This window comes from Gasterosteus aculeatus, chromosome 2 (genome assembly GCF_964276395.1).
Source record: "Gasterosteus aculeatus chromosome 2, fGasAcu3.hap1.1, whole genome shotgun sequence".
NCBI lineage: Eukaryota > Metazoa > Chordata > Actinopteri > Perciformes > Gasterosteidae > Gasterosteus > Gasterosteus aculeatus.
The window spans coordinates 904,817-919,114 of NC_135689.1; the positions used below are offsets into that span (position 1 = coordinate 904,817).

A 14,298-nucleotide genomic window follows, 5' to 3' on the forward strand; every position below is an offset into this window, starting at 1 on the left:
TCTCTACATCCTCCTCTGTCCAAATAGTCACTTCCTGTTTGATATTATAAAAACAAGATGGCTTATGTCACCATGACAACTACCACTTCTTATATTCATATTATAGATTATAAAGACGTTAAACAGTGAGCTTTAGGTTTGTAGTGTGTAAACAGATCTAGGCTAGCTCCTTCCTCTGGTTTCCAGTCTTTATGCTAAGCTAGGCTAACCTTGTCCAGGCACCAGTTCCCCACACACACACAAACGTGTGCTTCACAAAAATGTTCACATTCATGAAATGACAATAAACTACCACTTACACTGGTTTTCATCTGTTTAATTCAACAAATCAGGTTATAAACGGTTTCAGAGTATCGCTTGCTGTCAAAAAAATAAAACACTTTAGCACAAAATTAGCATTTCAGTTTTTGCCTAATCGGGAGTTCGCATGCTTTAGGTTTAGACTGCAATGATGAAGCTGATGCTAACAGACGTCTACGCGCGCTAGCATAGCAGGACGTTGGTGAGAAGCAGAAGTGATCTACCGAAGGCAAAGTATGAGGATAAAGAATATAAAAACTACCATGATTATAAAATATACCTTTACATCATACAGTGGTGCTTCTTCTAGATTGTCCACAAACCAAAGTTACACAATAATCTTTGGCCAAACTTCATATTTTTTCTCTTGCATCAATGCGCACACACACACACACACACACACACACACACACACACACACGGTTTAGAAAAACAACCCCTCAAATATATTCAACTTGGTGACATGAAAACCGTCTTCTGGATTTTCGTTTCCACCTGAACCTCGACAGGATACGAAAATAAAAATACATTTTATCATCTTTGACAAAATTGCATTGAACAGTTTAATTGTTTAACACGTTATTTCATCGTAACATTTAACCCTGATCAGCGAGTCACAGATTATTCCTCCCACGTATGTTCTCAGCATGTTTGTGAGGAGACGAGAGATGTTTGTTTCCGGTGTGATGGACCTCAACTTCGAAATAAGAGACAACCTGAAGATCCGACATGCTGGATGAAAGTCTCATTTAGTGAGTAGAAGATGAAAGAGCTCCATCATTGGATTCTCTGCTGATGTTTTGTTTGCAACCAAAGAACAACTTTGTTTATTCCGTGACTTAATCATGACCTCTATTTGTCAAACTATTCCTTTAAAACGGCTGCTTTTGATTCCCTTTCAGACGCCTTTAATCAATAGAAACTCTTCACGCTGTGTGAGATGTAGGTATAAAGCACTCGGGAGACTGAAGATAAACTACGTACGTCGCGTGAGACAGAATTCAGAGCCCGTCTGACCACAAAGGTTCAACTTCCAGCTCTGGTTGCTGGTAGCTGAAGCTACCGGAGACGCTGCAGAGCTGCTGGGACTTATGGACACCCATTTTCCCACCGGTTTCTCCAGCGTTTGGGGTCATCGCTGCTGGTTTCAACCCTTCGGTGCTGAGTTTGTTGGTGTTTTTTCCCCCTGAGTACCAGTTGTTTTTTTAGTTCTTGATTTGTTCAAACTCGCTCACATTACATGACCGAGATCCTCAGTGAGCACCCAATCGACTCGTGTGAGACCATCTATTCATTTTTTGGACTTGTATTGCCTCTGGTCTCACTCGATGTACGTCCCCAACACAGATTACCTTTTCTAGCTAGTTAGCTGATAGGCTAAGTTAGCAATAAACGTGCCAAAATGAGACGTTATTTTACCTGATGTGAACCACCCGATGGTGGAGTGAGAACATCGGGATGCTAAACACATCGTAGCTCCACAGAGGCGTTGGAATGTCGTCTAATTGTGTAATGTTAACTATTTTTCTTTTAACTGGTTTAGGACAATGTGCACCTGATGGATCTTTCAAAGGGACAAACGTGTACCTGTGGCAGACTCCGCCCCCTCGTTACAGCATACTAGCGAGCAGGTATGTGAGCGAACCCCTAACCCTCCGAGCAAGTCTTCCTCCAATGGCTGCAACCACCTGAGCCTTTGACAAGTCCCAAGAGTCCCCACAGTGGTTGTGGGTTTGTGCTTTTGCCGTACAGTGAAACACAAACGTCTTCGGTGTGATGACGCTTCCCTCTTTTCACCACGCTGACCTGTCAGTGACTGAAGTGTGGGACCAGCGGTGACCAACGGGGGGAGCTGTCCTCCCCCCACACACTCAGACAGTAGTAACCGATAGCAGAGGGCTGGGACAGAGCTGACCGTCGCTCTCCACTCGTGTGCCGTGAGTCAGCAGCTCCTCCACCGTGGTCCAGTCGTCCAGCACCTTGCTGTTCCTCAGGCGGTTCTGCTTCATGTGGCTGAGCTCCAGCACCGTCTGAGAGGTCATGGACGCCTGGAGTCCCCCGGCCGGCTCCTCCCCGCCGCAGCCTCTCCGCTCTCTGTGTTGCCGCGACAACGCCAGGTGGCGCCTCCTCTCGGTGCGGCTCCAGTACCGCCCGGCCCACCGTCCGTCTTCCCCTTCCTCCTCGCCATTCCTCTCGCCGCCTCCTCGCACCTCCTCGTCCGTCGTGACCTCGCTGCGCTCCCTGGCCAGCCGGTAGGCTCGCGCCCTGAGCAGCTGGTTCCTGACCGACTTTTGATTGGACGCTCTGGAGCGGGGCGAAGGCGGGGAGCGGGTCGGGTTGTGTTGCGGCGCTCCCAGCGTGCTGTAGCAGGGCCCTGGGGAGCCTTTGGAGACGCGGGGGCGATTCCCCAGGGTCTGAAAGCCACGCCAGTCCGACGCGCCGCTGGATCCAGAGCCGGGACTCTTGGGAAGGGCGTCTTCCTCTCGGCTCCAGCTGTTTCTCGGTGCGTTCTGGTGACTGTTCAGACTGGTTCGGTCCATGCCCAGGTGACCGGGGTGCTGACAGTTACTGGGGTAACTGGCCCTGCTCCTCGGCCCCAGCTTGTTACTGGGTTTCCCCGGCCGGCTGTCTTGGAGGCCGCTTCGCAGGGCGTTGGGGTCGGCCGCGTTGGGGTGGCTGGCCCGGCGGGGACGCTGCCCTTCGCTCAGGTCCGTTAGTGTTCGACTCCGACCCGGGGCCTCAATCGTGCCTCCACCTCCGTGTTGCTGCTCCAACCACAGCGCCCTCCGCTGACAGGGCTCGGTACGGCAACCTGTAGAACAGAGGGAAGAAATCCGCTGCTACAGTAAAAGTCAATATAGCCACTGAATAACCATCCAACTGCTGGACCACCTTGGTTCCAAAAGGTTTCCTCCCCCTGTGTCATCAGTGTCTCAACAAGGGACCTGTGGTACAAATTCCTTGTATGTCTATTTCCTGAAACTGTTTGCTTTAAACTTGTTAACTAAACTTTATAGTGATTGTGTTCCTTCATCCCCCTGAAGTCTCAACAACCTTCCAGGTCTCTTAAGATGTGTCATGTTGTTATCACGTTTCAGATGACCTCCCCTTGGCTTCTCCTCTGCTGTATAACTGAAACACCAGCAGGAAAGTAGGTCAGGTGGCTCTTGTTGCAGCCCAGGTGGAGATATTTTGAACAATAGACAACATAAAGGGGCTAAAGTGTTTGCCTGGTAACACGTGAGTGGGACTCAAACTGCTGAGCTGCATCTTGTTGCATCTCACCTTTTGGATCCAGTGTGATCGTTGGTGTGAAGAGTATTCGTTTTCACGATGGCTTAATCTCCACCCTCAGGACTGCTGGATAAACAATCACGTTTCTGTAGAACATGTCACTAGAGAGCTTTACTCACCAGTGGAAGGGGAAGGAGGCGAGCGATGGCGAGGTAAGGTGGGACTCCTCTCGGCTCTGTGGAAGTGAACCGTCGTAGTGGTGCTGTTACCCACAGTGCAGCGGGACGCCTGCGGCGCCCCAGAGTGGATCATCGGAGTCGTCTCAGGGATGGACTCCAAATCCCAGCGTCCTCTCTGCTCCCGGGGGGAGCGAGGGTGGTGCGTCTGGCGGTGGGCGTGGCTCCCGGGAATCTTGTGAAGTCGGCGGTGCTCCCCGGTGCTGACGCTGTGGAACCCGGAGTCGCTGGGTTCGGAGGAGATCAGGGACTCTGAGGAGGAGGAGGAGCCCTGGGAGGAAGGGGTGTGCCCCGGCAGTGACGACATGGCGTCCGTCTCGCCCTCGGAGAGTGCCGTTTGGTGATGCGGGCTGTCAGGGCCGCAGCCCAGCCCGCTGTCCAGCTCGCTGAGGGGAAGGTACCCGAGGAAACGATCCGACCGCCAGGGGGGGTGATAGTCCGACTGGAGGGTTAGACGGCGTTACATTTAACAAAATGATGGCACAAAGAAGCAAGTGGTGCAGATCAAAGGAAACTACCGACCTCTCGGTGGAAATCCTTTGGCTCCATCTGTTCCGTGCTGTAGCAGCCGATCAGACAGCTCTCGGAGTTTGGCTGGTAGGGCAACATTTCTGGTCCCTGGAATATAGAATGAAACCCGTCAGAATCAATTAAAGTCACACGTAAATATGAAAGCAGACAAGAATAGAACCGATCACCTGGTAGTCCAGTCTGTCCAGGTGATCGAGGCTGTAGGAGACGCTGGGCAGGTAGTTGTCCCCCGGGTGCTGCTCATTGGACGATCTGGCCAGGTAGCCGTTGGTTGGGTAGGCATTGGGCGGCATCATCATGGCATCATCATTGGAGTACAGGTCGGGCGACGCGGTCATGTGACCATAATAAGATCTGCAAAGGGAGAGAGTGTAGAGGTCTTTAGGGAAACAGAAGCATCGGGGATATGTGAATGAAGCTATAAAACATGTTGCCTTCATCCGCTTGTCTGATCATAGCGAGTACCGCCTCGGTAAAACAACGCTCCACCGGTGAAAATTTATGACGTGACCGCCTTGACTTCATACTGAACTCTGGAGTGCAGAGAACCCTTTGAATCCTCGATGGAGAGAAGTACAACTTTCTTTTAAATACCCTTCAGTTCAGTCCGTTGACTCCAAAAGTCTTGCCCTTGTCCCTCAAGTTATTTCACCAAATCCAGAACTTTTACACCTGTTGAAAATTTCCAAAATGTCTCACTAATCAAACTTTTGACAGAACTTTTAACCGTTCGCCCGTTTCTAACAAATCTAGAACTCTTGACCCCTTCATAGCCTCCCAGGACGCCGGCCTACCCACCCCGCACCGTAGGCGTCTCTCTGGCTTCTCTCTCCCTCCATCAGGCCCATGGCTCTCAGGGCCTCCCAGTGCCTCTCCGTTGGGACGTTACAGTCGACCGCGCAGTGAGACCGCCTCCTCCTGTGTCCACGCCCCCTTCTGGCCTCCACGGCAATTGGCTGGCCGTACTCGTCCACATATTGCACCTCCTCCCGGTGGCGCTGATGAGAAGGTTCTTGAGTCTTGCCCTGGTGAATAACATTGTGCACATATTACATTATAGATACAAATGCAGACTGTTTTAAATACCGTTTAGCTGGTAAGAAGAAAGAGGCCGGCTGGGTTCGTCAATCGGCGTTTAGCCTGCGATGCTCGGTCACTGCGACGGTAAATGGACTGTACTTGTACGGCGCTTTTCTAGTCTTCCAACCACTCAACACTACATGACATCTTTCACCCATTCACACCCATTCATACACTGATAACAGGATCTACCATACACAGTGTTGTGCGATTATTGCACCAACATAACAATATAGCAATATGCAATATTATTGCAATTTTCAGACCATTTTACGCCATTGACAACATAATGACAATAGCAGAATAATACAAGTACGCTCTTTCAAAGAACAAAGGGCGGTTTATTTGTCAGAATAGTTAGACATTATAATGGGAATGTGAAAAAATATCCCAATTAAAACAACAACAAAATAATAAGTGCGAAGGACACGGAGCGGGTGAAGCATCGGGCTCAGTGCGACGTGGTCGGGTTCCAGAAAATGTGTCCGGCGGAAAAACGCGTCGCTTTCCACAAGCAAAAGGGACAACTTAAATGTTGATGACGTTCATTTATATGTCAAATTAATCAAAATCACCAAAAATGATTGCACGCGATTTCAGTGTGTGTGATATGTCATTTGATCGCATATTGCGACCGGCTCAGTGACACCTGCCCATCAGTCACTAACATCCACACACTGTAGTCGCAGCTACAGGAGCAATGTTGGGTTAAGTGTCTCGCCCAAGGACACATGGACATGCGGGTGTCCAACCCTCTGATTGGAGTAGGACTGTGGTCCCCGCTCACCCAACAGTCGCCCTTCACCCGTCCTTATGTAAAGAGATCAAAGATGGAGCCTTTCAGTTCAAGGAGAACAGCAGCATTCTGTTTAACTGCTGAGAAGCAGCTACACAGTTTCAAAAGTGCAGGATTATTGTGCTGAAGTCGGTCGTCGTGGCGCAGTAGAAGAGCGGCAGCGCCGGGAACCGCATGGTTGGCGGTTCAGGCCCCAGCTGCTCCATGTTCTATGTCCAAGTGTCCCTGAGCAAGACACCCAACCCCTAATTGCTCCCCGGGCAAAAATGTAAAAGCCAGGTGTTAAAAATGCAAGTCGCTTTGGACAAAAAGTAATAAAGTCAATTTTGGTGGACAATTTGTAATAAAATAAAATGTGCTTATCGAAGCCAATGCATTAAAATGATTGCATATTAAATATGATAATATTGTATGATTAATATAGTATTAAATACACATAATTAAAGACATTTTATTACACTTTAGTAAAGCAACTACTCCCTTCCCGCGGCCCCACAGTTGTCCTGATGAAATGTCCCTTACTAACAACCCCGAGGTCTCATCTGATAAGCCGAGGTACGTTTACATCAGTGTTTGAAACGTAGAAGATGCAGATGCGTCGGCTCGGGACAGTAAAGGACGGCCAAGGCCCTGCAGGACGTTTTCAGTCGTCATGACGACGTCACTTATTGTAAGTCGCTTTGGATAAAAGCGTCAGCTAAGTGACATGTGATGTAATGTTGCAGTACGACAGCAGCGCTTTTGTGTTGTAACGTCACGTGTGAGAGTCAAGGCATAGGCGCGATGTAGGTCAGCCATCGCAGCACCAGAACCAGAGTCTTCACAGTGCACCGCCTGGTGCCCCCCCACACACACACACCAGTACATACATGTGGAAACCTGCCACGCACAAAGCCACACATGTACTAACACGCAGCAGTCAGAGTGAGAGTGATGAACCCTGGAGATGTGTGTGGCGCTCCGCTGCACTTTGACAGTAACACAGACTGATCTCTCTCTCTCTCTCTCTCTCTCTCTCTCTCTCTCTCACATTTTCTTTTTTCCAAAAAGCGTTTGACTCTATTTTCATTTTAAGTGGAGAATGCATAATAAAACTGTATCACAGTTTGATTTGATCTTGTGAGTTTTAGTCGCCTCCGTTTAGAGAATTTAAAAGTCAGAGCTTTGTGTGTTAAAGCTGCGTTCTCTGTAGTGACCAGCAGGGGGCGACTCCTCTGCTCCCATAGACGTCTATGAGGAAATGACTCTACTTCTCTGTAGTGACCAGCAGGGGGCGACTCCTCTGCTCCCATAGACGTCTATGAGGAAATGACTCTACTTCTCTGTAGTGACCAGCAGGGGGCGACTCCTCTGCTCCCATAGACGTCTATGAGGAAATGACTCTACTTCTCTGTAGTGACCAGCAGGGGGCGACTCCTCTGCTCCCATAGACGTCTATGAGGAAATGACTCTACTTCTCTGTAGTGACCAGCAGGGGGCGACTCCTCTGCTCCCATAGACGTCTATGAGGAAATGACTCTACTTCTCTGTAGTGACCAGCAGGGGGCGACTCCTCTGCTCCCATAGACGTCTATGAGGAAATGACTCTACTTCTCTGTAGTGACCAGCAGGGGGCGACTCCTCTGCTCCCATAGACGTCTATGAGGAAATGACTCTACTTCTCTCTTGATTTATTCCCTCAGTAAACACTGTAAACATGAGTTTATGGTCTCAGTCTCTAGTTTCAAGTCTTCTTCAATACAGCATGATCTTCATTTAGTAGATGATGGTCCATTTAGAGTCAAACAGGCCGTAAAGAAGGGGACGCTTTAGGGCGGGGCTACATGCTGATTGACATGTCCATGGCGTCTCTACACTGTCCAGTCCTTTTATGGTCACTTCTTGTTCACTGGTTGCAAAAAACAAGATGGCGACGGACAAAAATACCAACTTAATGCTTCATAACATCCACAAACAAGCAACGTCACCATGACAACATCCATTGTGTATATATATATACATATATATATATATATATATATATATATATATAATGTATATATTCAGTCTATACCGTCTTTTTAACTCTCGTCCTTTTGAGCCGCCGAATGCAACATATTTTAAAATAATCTATTTTAGAGCCTATTTAACAAAGTTGTGATGCCTTCTCTGACGTTCGATCCCTGACGGCGAGTCGAGTGTGAGCTTGTGTTCTTCCTGTGAGCATCGAACATTCAGACGCATTCAGCCATCAGGAGGAAATGGATTGTTTTGAGCCGAGTGATTCGAGTGAAGTGGAAAATGAGTCACACTTTCTTTTGTACATACCGAGAGCGTCAGTCTTTCACTGTGAAATGTTCTGGTTCGCGGGTGATTAAAAACGTCAATGGTTGCTTTATTTTAAAGCCCTTGTCCTTGTTTTCATTGTCTCAGAACGATAATTGGATCTAATTTAATCAGTCTCATTATTTAAGATATGATTGTTAGACAATATGAATCATAATGGTGTGAAAATAGGTTTTCTTTATTTTCATGGTATTGTTTAAACGCTGGTCTTTGATTCAACAATGATTTGTTCATGCACAGGAAACCAGAATAACTCATCACAACCTCCTGTTGTGGCTCCTTCCAAGTTCCTTCAGCAGCTCCGTGACCATGTGAAGGTCTCACGGTCTCCACAGGCCATGAGACCAGTTACTCCAGGACCAGCGGCCATTTCTGTCAATAAATCCACCGTGACATCACATCCTGCTCTGACATCATGGACCAACGAGCCGCGCGTTGTTATCCTGCTCAAACAGCCGGCCTCAGCAGCCACGGCGGGATCCCTCGATGCCCCCCCCCCCCCGAGAAACCAACCCTTCACCTCTCCCGGCCTTTAGCCTTCGCAGTATATTAATGACGCTTTATTTGTGAGCGTTTCCTCTCTTCAGATGGGCCACAAGTGAGACGGACTAAAGCTGAAGCGCCTGTCTAGTCCCGCCCTGCTGTGGTTGGCGAGAGCGTTCTTCTTTTCCTTAATCCTGCGATGCCCTTGTGTTTCCTAAACCCGAGTCGATTTTTGACGAGCTGGCTAGCGAAGTAGCATCAACATCAGGTCAAGAAACCTTGGGGTGACATTCTGTCGGGGGTGGACGCTACGGCCGACGGGAGGGCGAGTAACCAACACGGCTCGGACCGGAGTCCGGTTTCTTAGCGTGAGGAATCGGATGTGTGGCGGGAGAGCGTGACCGAAATGTGTGACACGTGAGAGCCCTGCAACACACAGATGAGGATGCTTTAGCACATTATTTATCTCAGCCTTGGTTTGCACGTGATATTTATCCATAGTAAGAGAAGGATAATAACATAACACAACTTGTGGTCGATTGCGGAAGCCAGAAGTAAAAGTGTGTTTTTAATGGATAGTTAGCAATGTAGCTGGCGAGTTAGCTTGTCCATGAGGTTACAATGTGGGAACATTTTACCCATTGAGTAAGTTGTCTCTGCTGATCTCCCTCCTCTCGATGTGGGCTGATGGCGTCCCCACGGCAGCCATCAGATCCGGTTCTGATCTATTATGATCCCGTCAAGTCCTGGACTGTGTGCGTGTGTTTGTATGTTCAGGTGATACAGCAAGTCACGTGACAAGAGCTTCGATCAACGCACGAGGGACAAAAAGCTCCGACAGGCGCAGGCGGACAGTCTTGTGTCGCGGCGCTCATAGACGGCAACACAAGACTTTTCGGCGTTGCGTGGCTAACGAGCGCAGCTAACGGGCGCGACTTGGACCCGGCGGTCGTCCGAGGACGTGAGATGAGGCTTTGCTACGTGATGGCGAACAGAAAGAGACGCTTTCCAAGAAAACTAATTAGCGTAGCTAATTGATAAACCCGTGATGAGTTCTGGGTTCATTGGGAGGGACAGAAACTCTGCTTCTGAGACGCGAGACGCTTCATGAGAGAGAGTCTCTCTCTGCTGCTTGTCGCTTTAGAGGATTGTACATACTATATAAGAAATATGTGTAGATTTATGATTGTTCTGGGACTGCCATGGGTCTCCAAAGAGGAGCTCTGCTCCTGGCCAAGGTCCAACTGCAGGTCCTAGGCTGTGGTGAAGACAGATCTGGCTCTGTCCACGGTGGACTGGTCTCTGCTGGAGATGTTCTGGTGAACCTGCATGATGTCATCTGATTTCACCAGAACCCGACCCGGTGGATCAGGATCAAGGTGAGATGAATATGGTCTCTGGAGCTCGATGTTTACTTTGTTTATTAACCTCATGAAACCAAGGAATCTTCTCTGCAATTTATGCGACCAATGACAGAGCAGCTTTGGTTTAAGGATTAATCTCAACACTATTGTTAGTGGAGGAATGGAGACTTCTTTTTATTCTAATGACTGACACTAAAAGGGAATTTACTCTATTACTTTATAATACATCAGCTGGATCCGACCATAGAGAAATATATAAAGGCCAGATGTCTCGTCCACGTTGCCGGCCATTCCTATTATAAAAGTATACATATATATCTCATGTTACCATTCAGTTTTAGTAGCCTATATATTGATTCAACATAAATAACATAATACGCTGTGCATGTGTGTATTTAATGCACCCATCTGTTCTGTTTAATGTTATTTTCATTTGAAAACCCCGTTATAATTATTCATAAGTATAAGCTCACTGTGGAAAGATGGCCGCCTTTTCACATATCTATGGATCTGACTGTTCATGCTAACGTCAGCATGCTAAAATGCTAACAGTGGTGCTGCTAACAAGCTATCGTTTAGCCTTTGATGAACACTGAGATCACTAAATTGTGTGAAAACAACTTGAACAAACACAATGAGAACAACAATTGGACATTGATGGTAATTCTTCCCATAAGTTTGACGTATGATGGTCAACGGCCGACCTTCATGCGAGATGTTTGAGGTTTTACGTCCATAGTCAGGGAGGTCTGAGAGGTGACTGCAAAAACACGACATACGACGACATTCTACTTTACAGTAAAGTAGAAATACCATTTAAAAATACTGCCCTACAAGTAAAAGTCCAAATGCAACGGCAGTAAAAGTAAAACTATACTTCCATCGTTGTCGCGGCTTCATACTGGTACCAAGTACTTTACTGTATTCTTATGGTTGATGAATGTATGCCACGCAGTGATACTCATGAGAAGTACTTGTACTTGTATTTGTATTAATGTACAAATACTTCAGTGGACACACACACAAACACACACACGCTGTGTTTGTGTGTCTAACAGAGATCAGGTCATCTCAGCAAACATCACATCTGGTTATCTGACTTCTCTTCTGCCCTCAGTGTCTCTCTCTCTCTCTCTCTCACCCTGTCTCTCGCCCCAAACGCACACCTGCAGAAGGTCACTCACCTTGGTCCGAGTCAGGCGACAACCCATCCTGACTCCTCCTGGTGAGAGGAGAGAGGATGGAGGGTGAAAGGAGAGGAAGATGAGGAGGACGGCTGAGAGAAGCTACAGAGGGGAGGGCGGCTGAAAGAAGGAGAGAGAGCGCAGAATAGATGATCCTCGTTCGACCGCCAAGCTCACGCCCCCCCACAACCCCCTCGCCCCAGCAATTCAGCTGTGCTCCTGTGCCGCCCAGCGCACTACATCTCCCATGATGCCACGGTGTAAACAGCAGCCGACTGGCAGCGGCGGGGCCATCGCACTAAAGCGCCCTCTCTCTCTCCTCGCCAATGAGAGAGAGCGAGAGACGTGAAGGAGAACAGAGAGCGAGATGGAGGTGAGGAGAACACAGGCGTCCTCCTCTGACAGTTTCTTCTTCTTTCTTACCCTCCTCTCTCTCTCTCTCTGCAGCTCTGCTCCCCCTGGCCAATCACAGAGCCCGGATGAGAGGAGGAGGGAGGCGGATGCTCTGATTGGCCGAGAGCGGAGTCATTCTGAGCATCCATTCGGGGTTTTCTCTCTCGCCACAGATTTGTCCTTTCTCCTTCGTCTCGGTATTTCTCCTGTGTGTGTGTGTGTGTGTGTGTGTGTGTGTGTGTGTGTGCGTGTGTGTAGTTGTGGTGAAGAGAGCGCGTTTCATCTACATTGGACTCGTATCTGTCTGTGGGAAGTGGAGGTCACGTGACGTCCCTCATTGGTGTGTAGACGTTTTCAAACTTCTAGTTCAGCGATTTTTCTGTCGGCATTTTGTTTTTTTCACAACCAGTGAACAGGAAGTGACCATATAAGGACTGAGGAGGACATAGAGACGCCGTGTACGTCTCTGTTAAAGACCTGTCAATCAGCGTGTAGACCCGCCCTAAAGCATCCTCTGCTTTATGGTCTGTTGGACTTTAAATGGACTGAATGAAATTCAGATTTTCAGATTTGAAACTAGAGATTGAGACCATAAACCTTTATAATGTTTATAATCAAGTCTATGGGACCAGAGGAGTCGCCCTCTGCTGGTCACTGCACAGAATGCAGCTCAAAGACTTAACAAAAACAAAGTTCTATTCCTATAGCAGTGGTATGAACGGTATATTTGCGCTGGAGTCGCAAGATTGGTCTGGTTTGGGCTGTCAATAAAAATGGGCTGTCAATAAAAAGGAACTAATCGCACATTTTAAAATTCATTAATCACGAATAATGAATGTTCTTCTAAAGACTAAATCGGGTGTTTTAGACACTGTTGTTTAATTGTTAATGTTATTTTAAACACAAAACTACACACATTTGACACATTTTGGAGGCAGAATTCCTCCTGGTGGAACACGATGAACACGTTGAACATGTGGAACACGTTGAACTAGCGACTCTTCCTGTCGTCCTCCTGCACTTTGCTCTCCATCATTTGACGTGGTTAAAGTGCCAACATGTCCCCACATTAGCAGGACATGTCTTTTAGGGACACAGTGGTCCTCTGCTGTGCCGCGCCGGGTAACGTTTGACGTTGAGATGGAAGTAGCCTAGCAGTTAGCTTAGCGTAGGGGTGCTTTTAAGTGGTCTGTTTTTGCACTCGCCCTCTTCTGTTTGGCACGTGGAGTTATTCCTCTGCACAGTTCTCTGCCGTATGCCTATAGTTTTACTTCTAATGCAAAAAGCTCTCGCCAACCTGTTACGTTAACTACTAAGTTACAATAAACTACGTTCAAATATTTTGCTGCATTAATCTCTGCCACATTCATCGCATACATTAATGCCTTTATGTTATGTTTATGACAGCCATGATTTTACCATCAAAGCATGTGAACATGTTAAGGTGGAAACACTAAATAATGACCACCACATGTCTCCTTTAACGCAAGTAAGCAGTTTAGTGGACTAAAGTGAACACTAAAGTGGTTCAGTTGTTTAGTCCAACCAGACAAACGGAGTAATCAGCGACAGCTGTGATGGTTTGCAGCTTCGTGACTTGGGGGGACATTAGTTAGTCCACCCGGATATCACAGCTCAGAGTCCCCTGCATCACCAGACACACACATTCACACTGTCCCGTTTGTTCTGCCGGTGAAGCCCTTCTGTCCCCAGCAGCTCAGCACTCACACAATCACGTTGCTGCATTCTGCATACAAACAAACCTTCTAGTATCAAATAGGACCTTCAGGATCAAGATGAAGCCCTCGAAAAGCAAACTGCCTCCTTCCATCGCAAACACACACATGTACAAATTAGCATGACGCTAAACAGACAAACAAACACACACACACACGCCTAATGTGTGTGCACAAAGTGAAAAAACTCAGCAGAGACAGAAAGAGAGAAAAGAGCGACGCAGCGAAGGGAAACGCAATCAGACAAATAGGGAACAGCTACACACACACACACACACACACACACCACACACATACCCACACGCACACACACACACGCTGCGTTGTATGCAGTAGTGTAGCAGCAGAAATAGCCACAGAGCAGATAGCAATGAATATTTTACGCTCTCTCTCCTCCACATTTGTTTTTTCTGTTTCCACCTCTCTACACTCTCTACACTCTCTCTACACTCTCTCTACACTCTATACACTCTCTCTACACTCTCTCTACACACTATACACTCTCTCTACACTCTCTCTACACTCTCTCTACACACTATACACTCTCTCTACACTCTCTCTACACACTATACACTCTCTCTACACTCTCTCTACACTCTCTCTACACACTATACACTCTCTCTACACTCTCTCTAC

General features: G+C 47.7%; 1 protein-coding gene across 2 annotated transcripts; it reads right to left on the reverse strand.

The window, feature by feature from the left end:
- Positions 1-304: 304 nt before the first annotated feature.
- LOC120829633 (uncharacterized) lies at positions 305-11,969 on the reverse strand. 2 transcript variants are annotated; one of them, XM_040193929.2, is made up of 6 exons: positions 11,534-11,969; positions 5,100-5,326; positions 4,469-4,655; positions 4,293-4,388; positions 3,714-4,212; positions 305-3,112 (listed from the first exon to the last, which is right to left on the reverse strand). In XM_040193929.2, the coding sequence occupies exons 1-6, from the start codon at positions 11,558-11,560 to the stop codon at positions 2,172-2,174; spliced, it is 1,977 nt and encodes a 658-aa protein (XP_040049863.2). In that variant the 5' UTR covers positions 11,561-11,969; the 3' UTR covers positions 305-2,171. The 2 variants fall into 2 exon arrangements, with proteins under 2 accessions (XP_040049863.2, XP_077937482.1); XM_078081356.1 differs by lacking the exon at positions 11,534-11,969 and having other exon boundaries at positions 5,107-5,220.
- Positions 11,970-14,298: the final 2,329 nt, after the last annotated feature.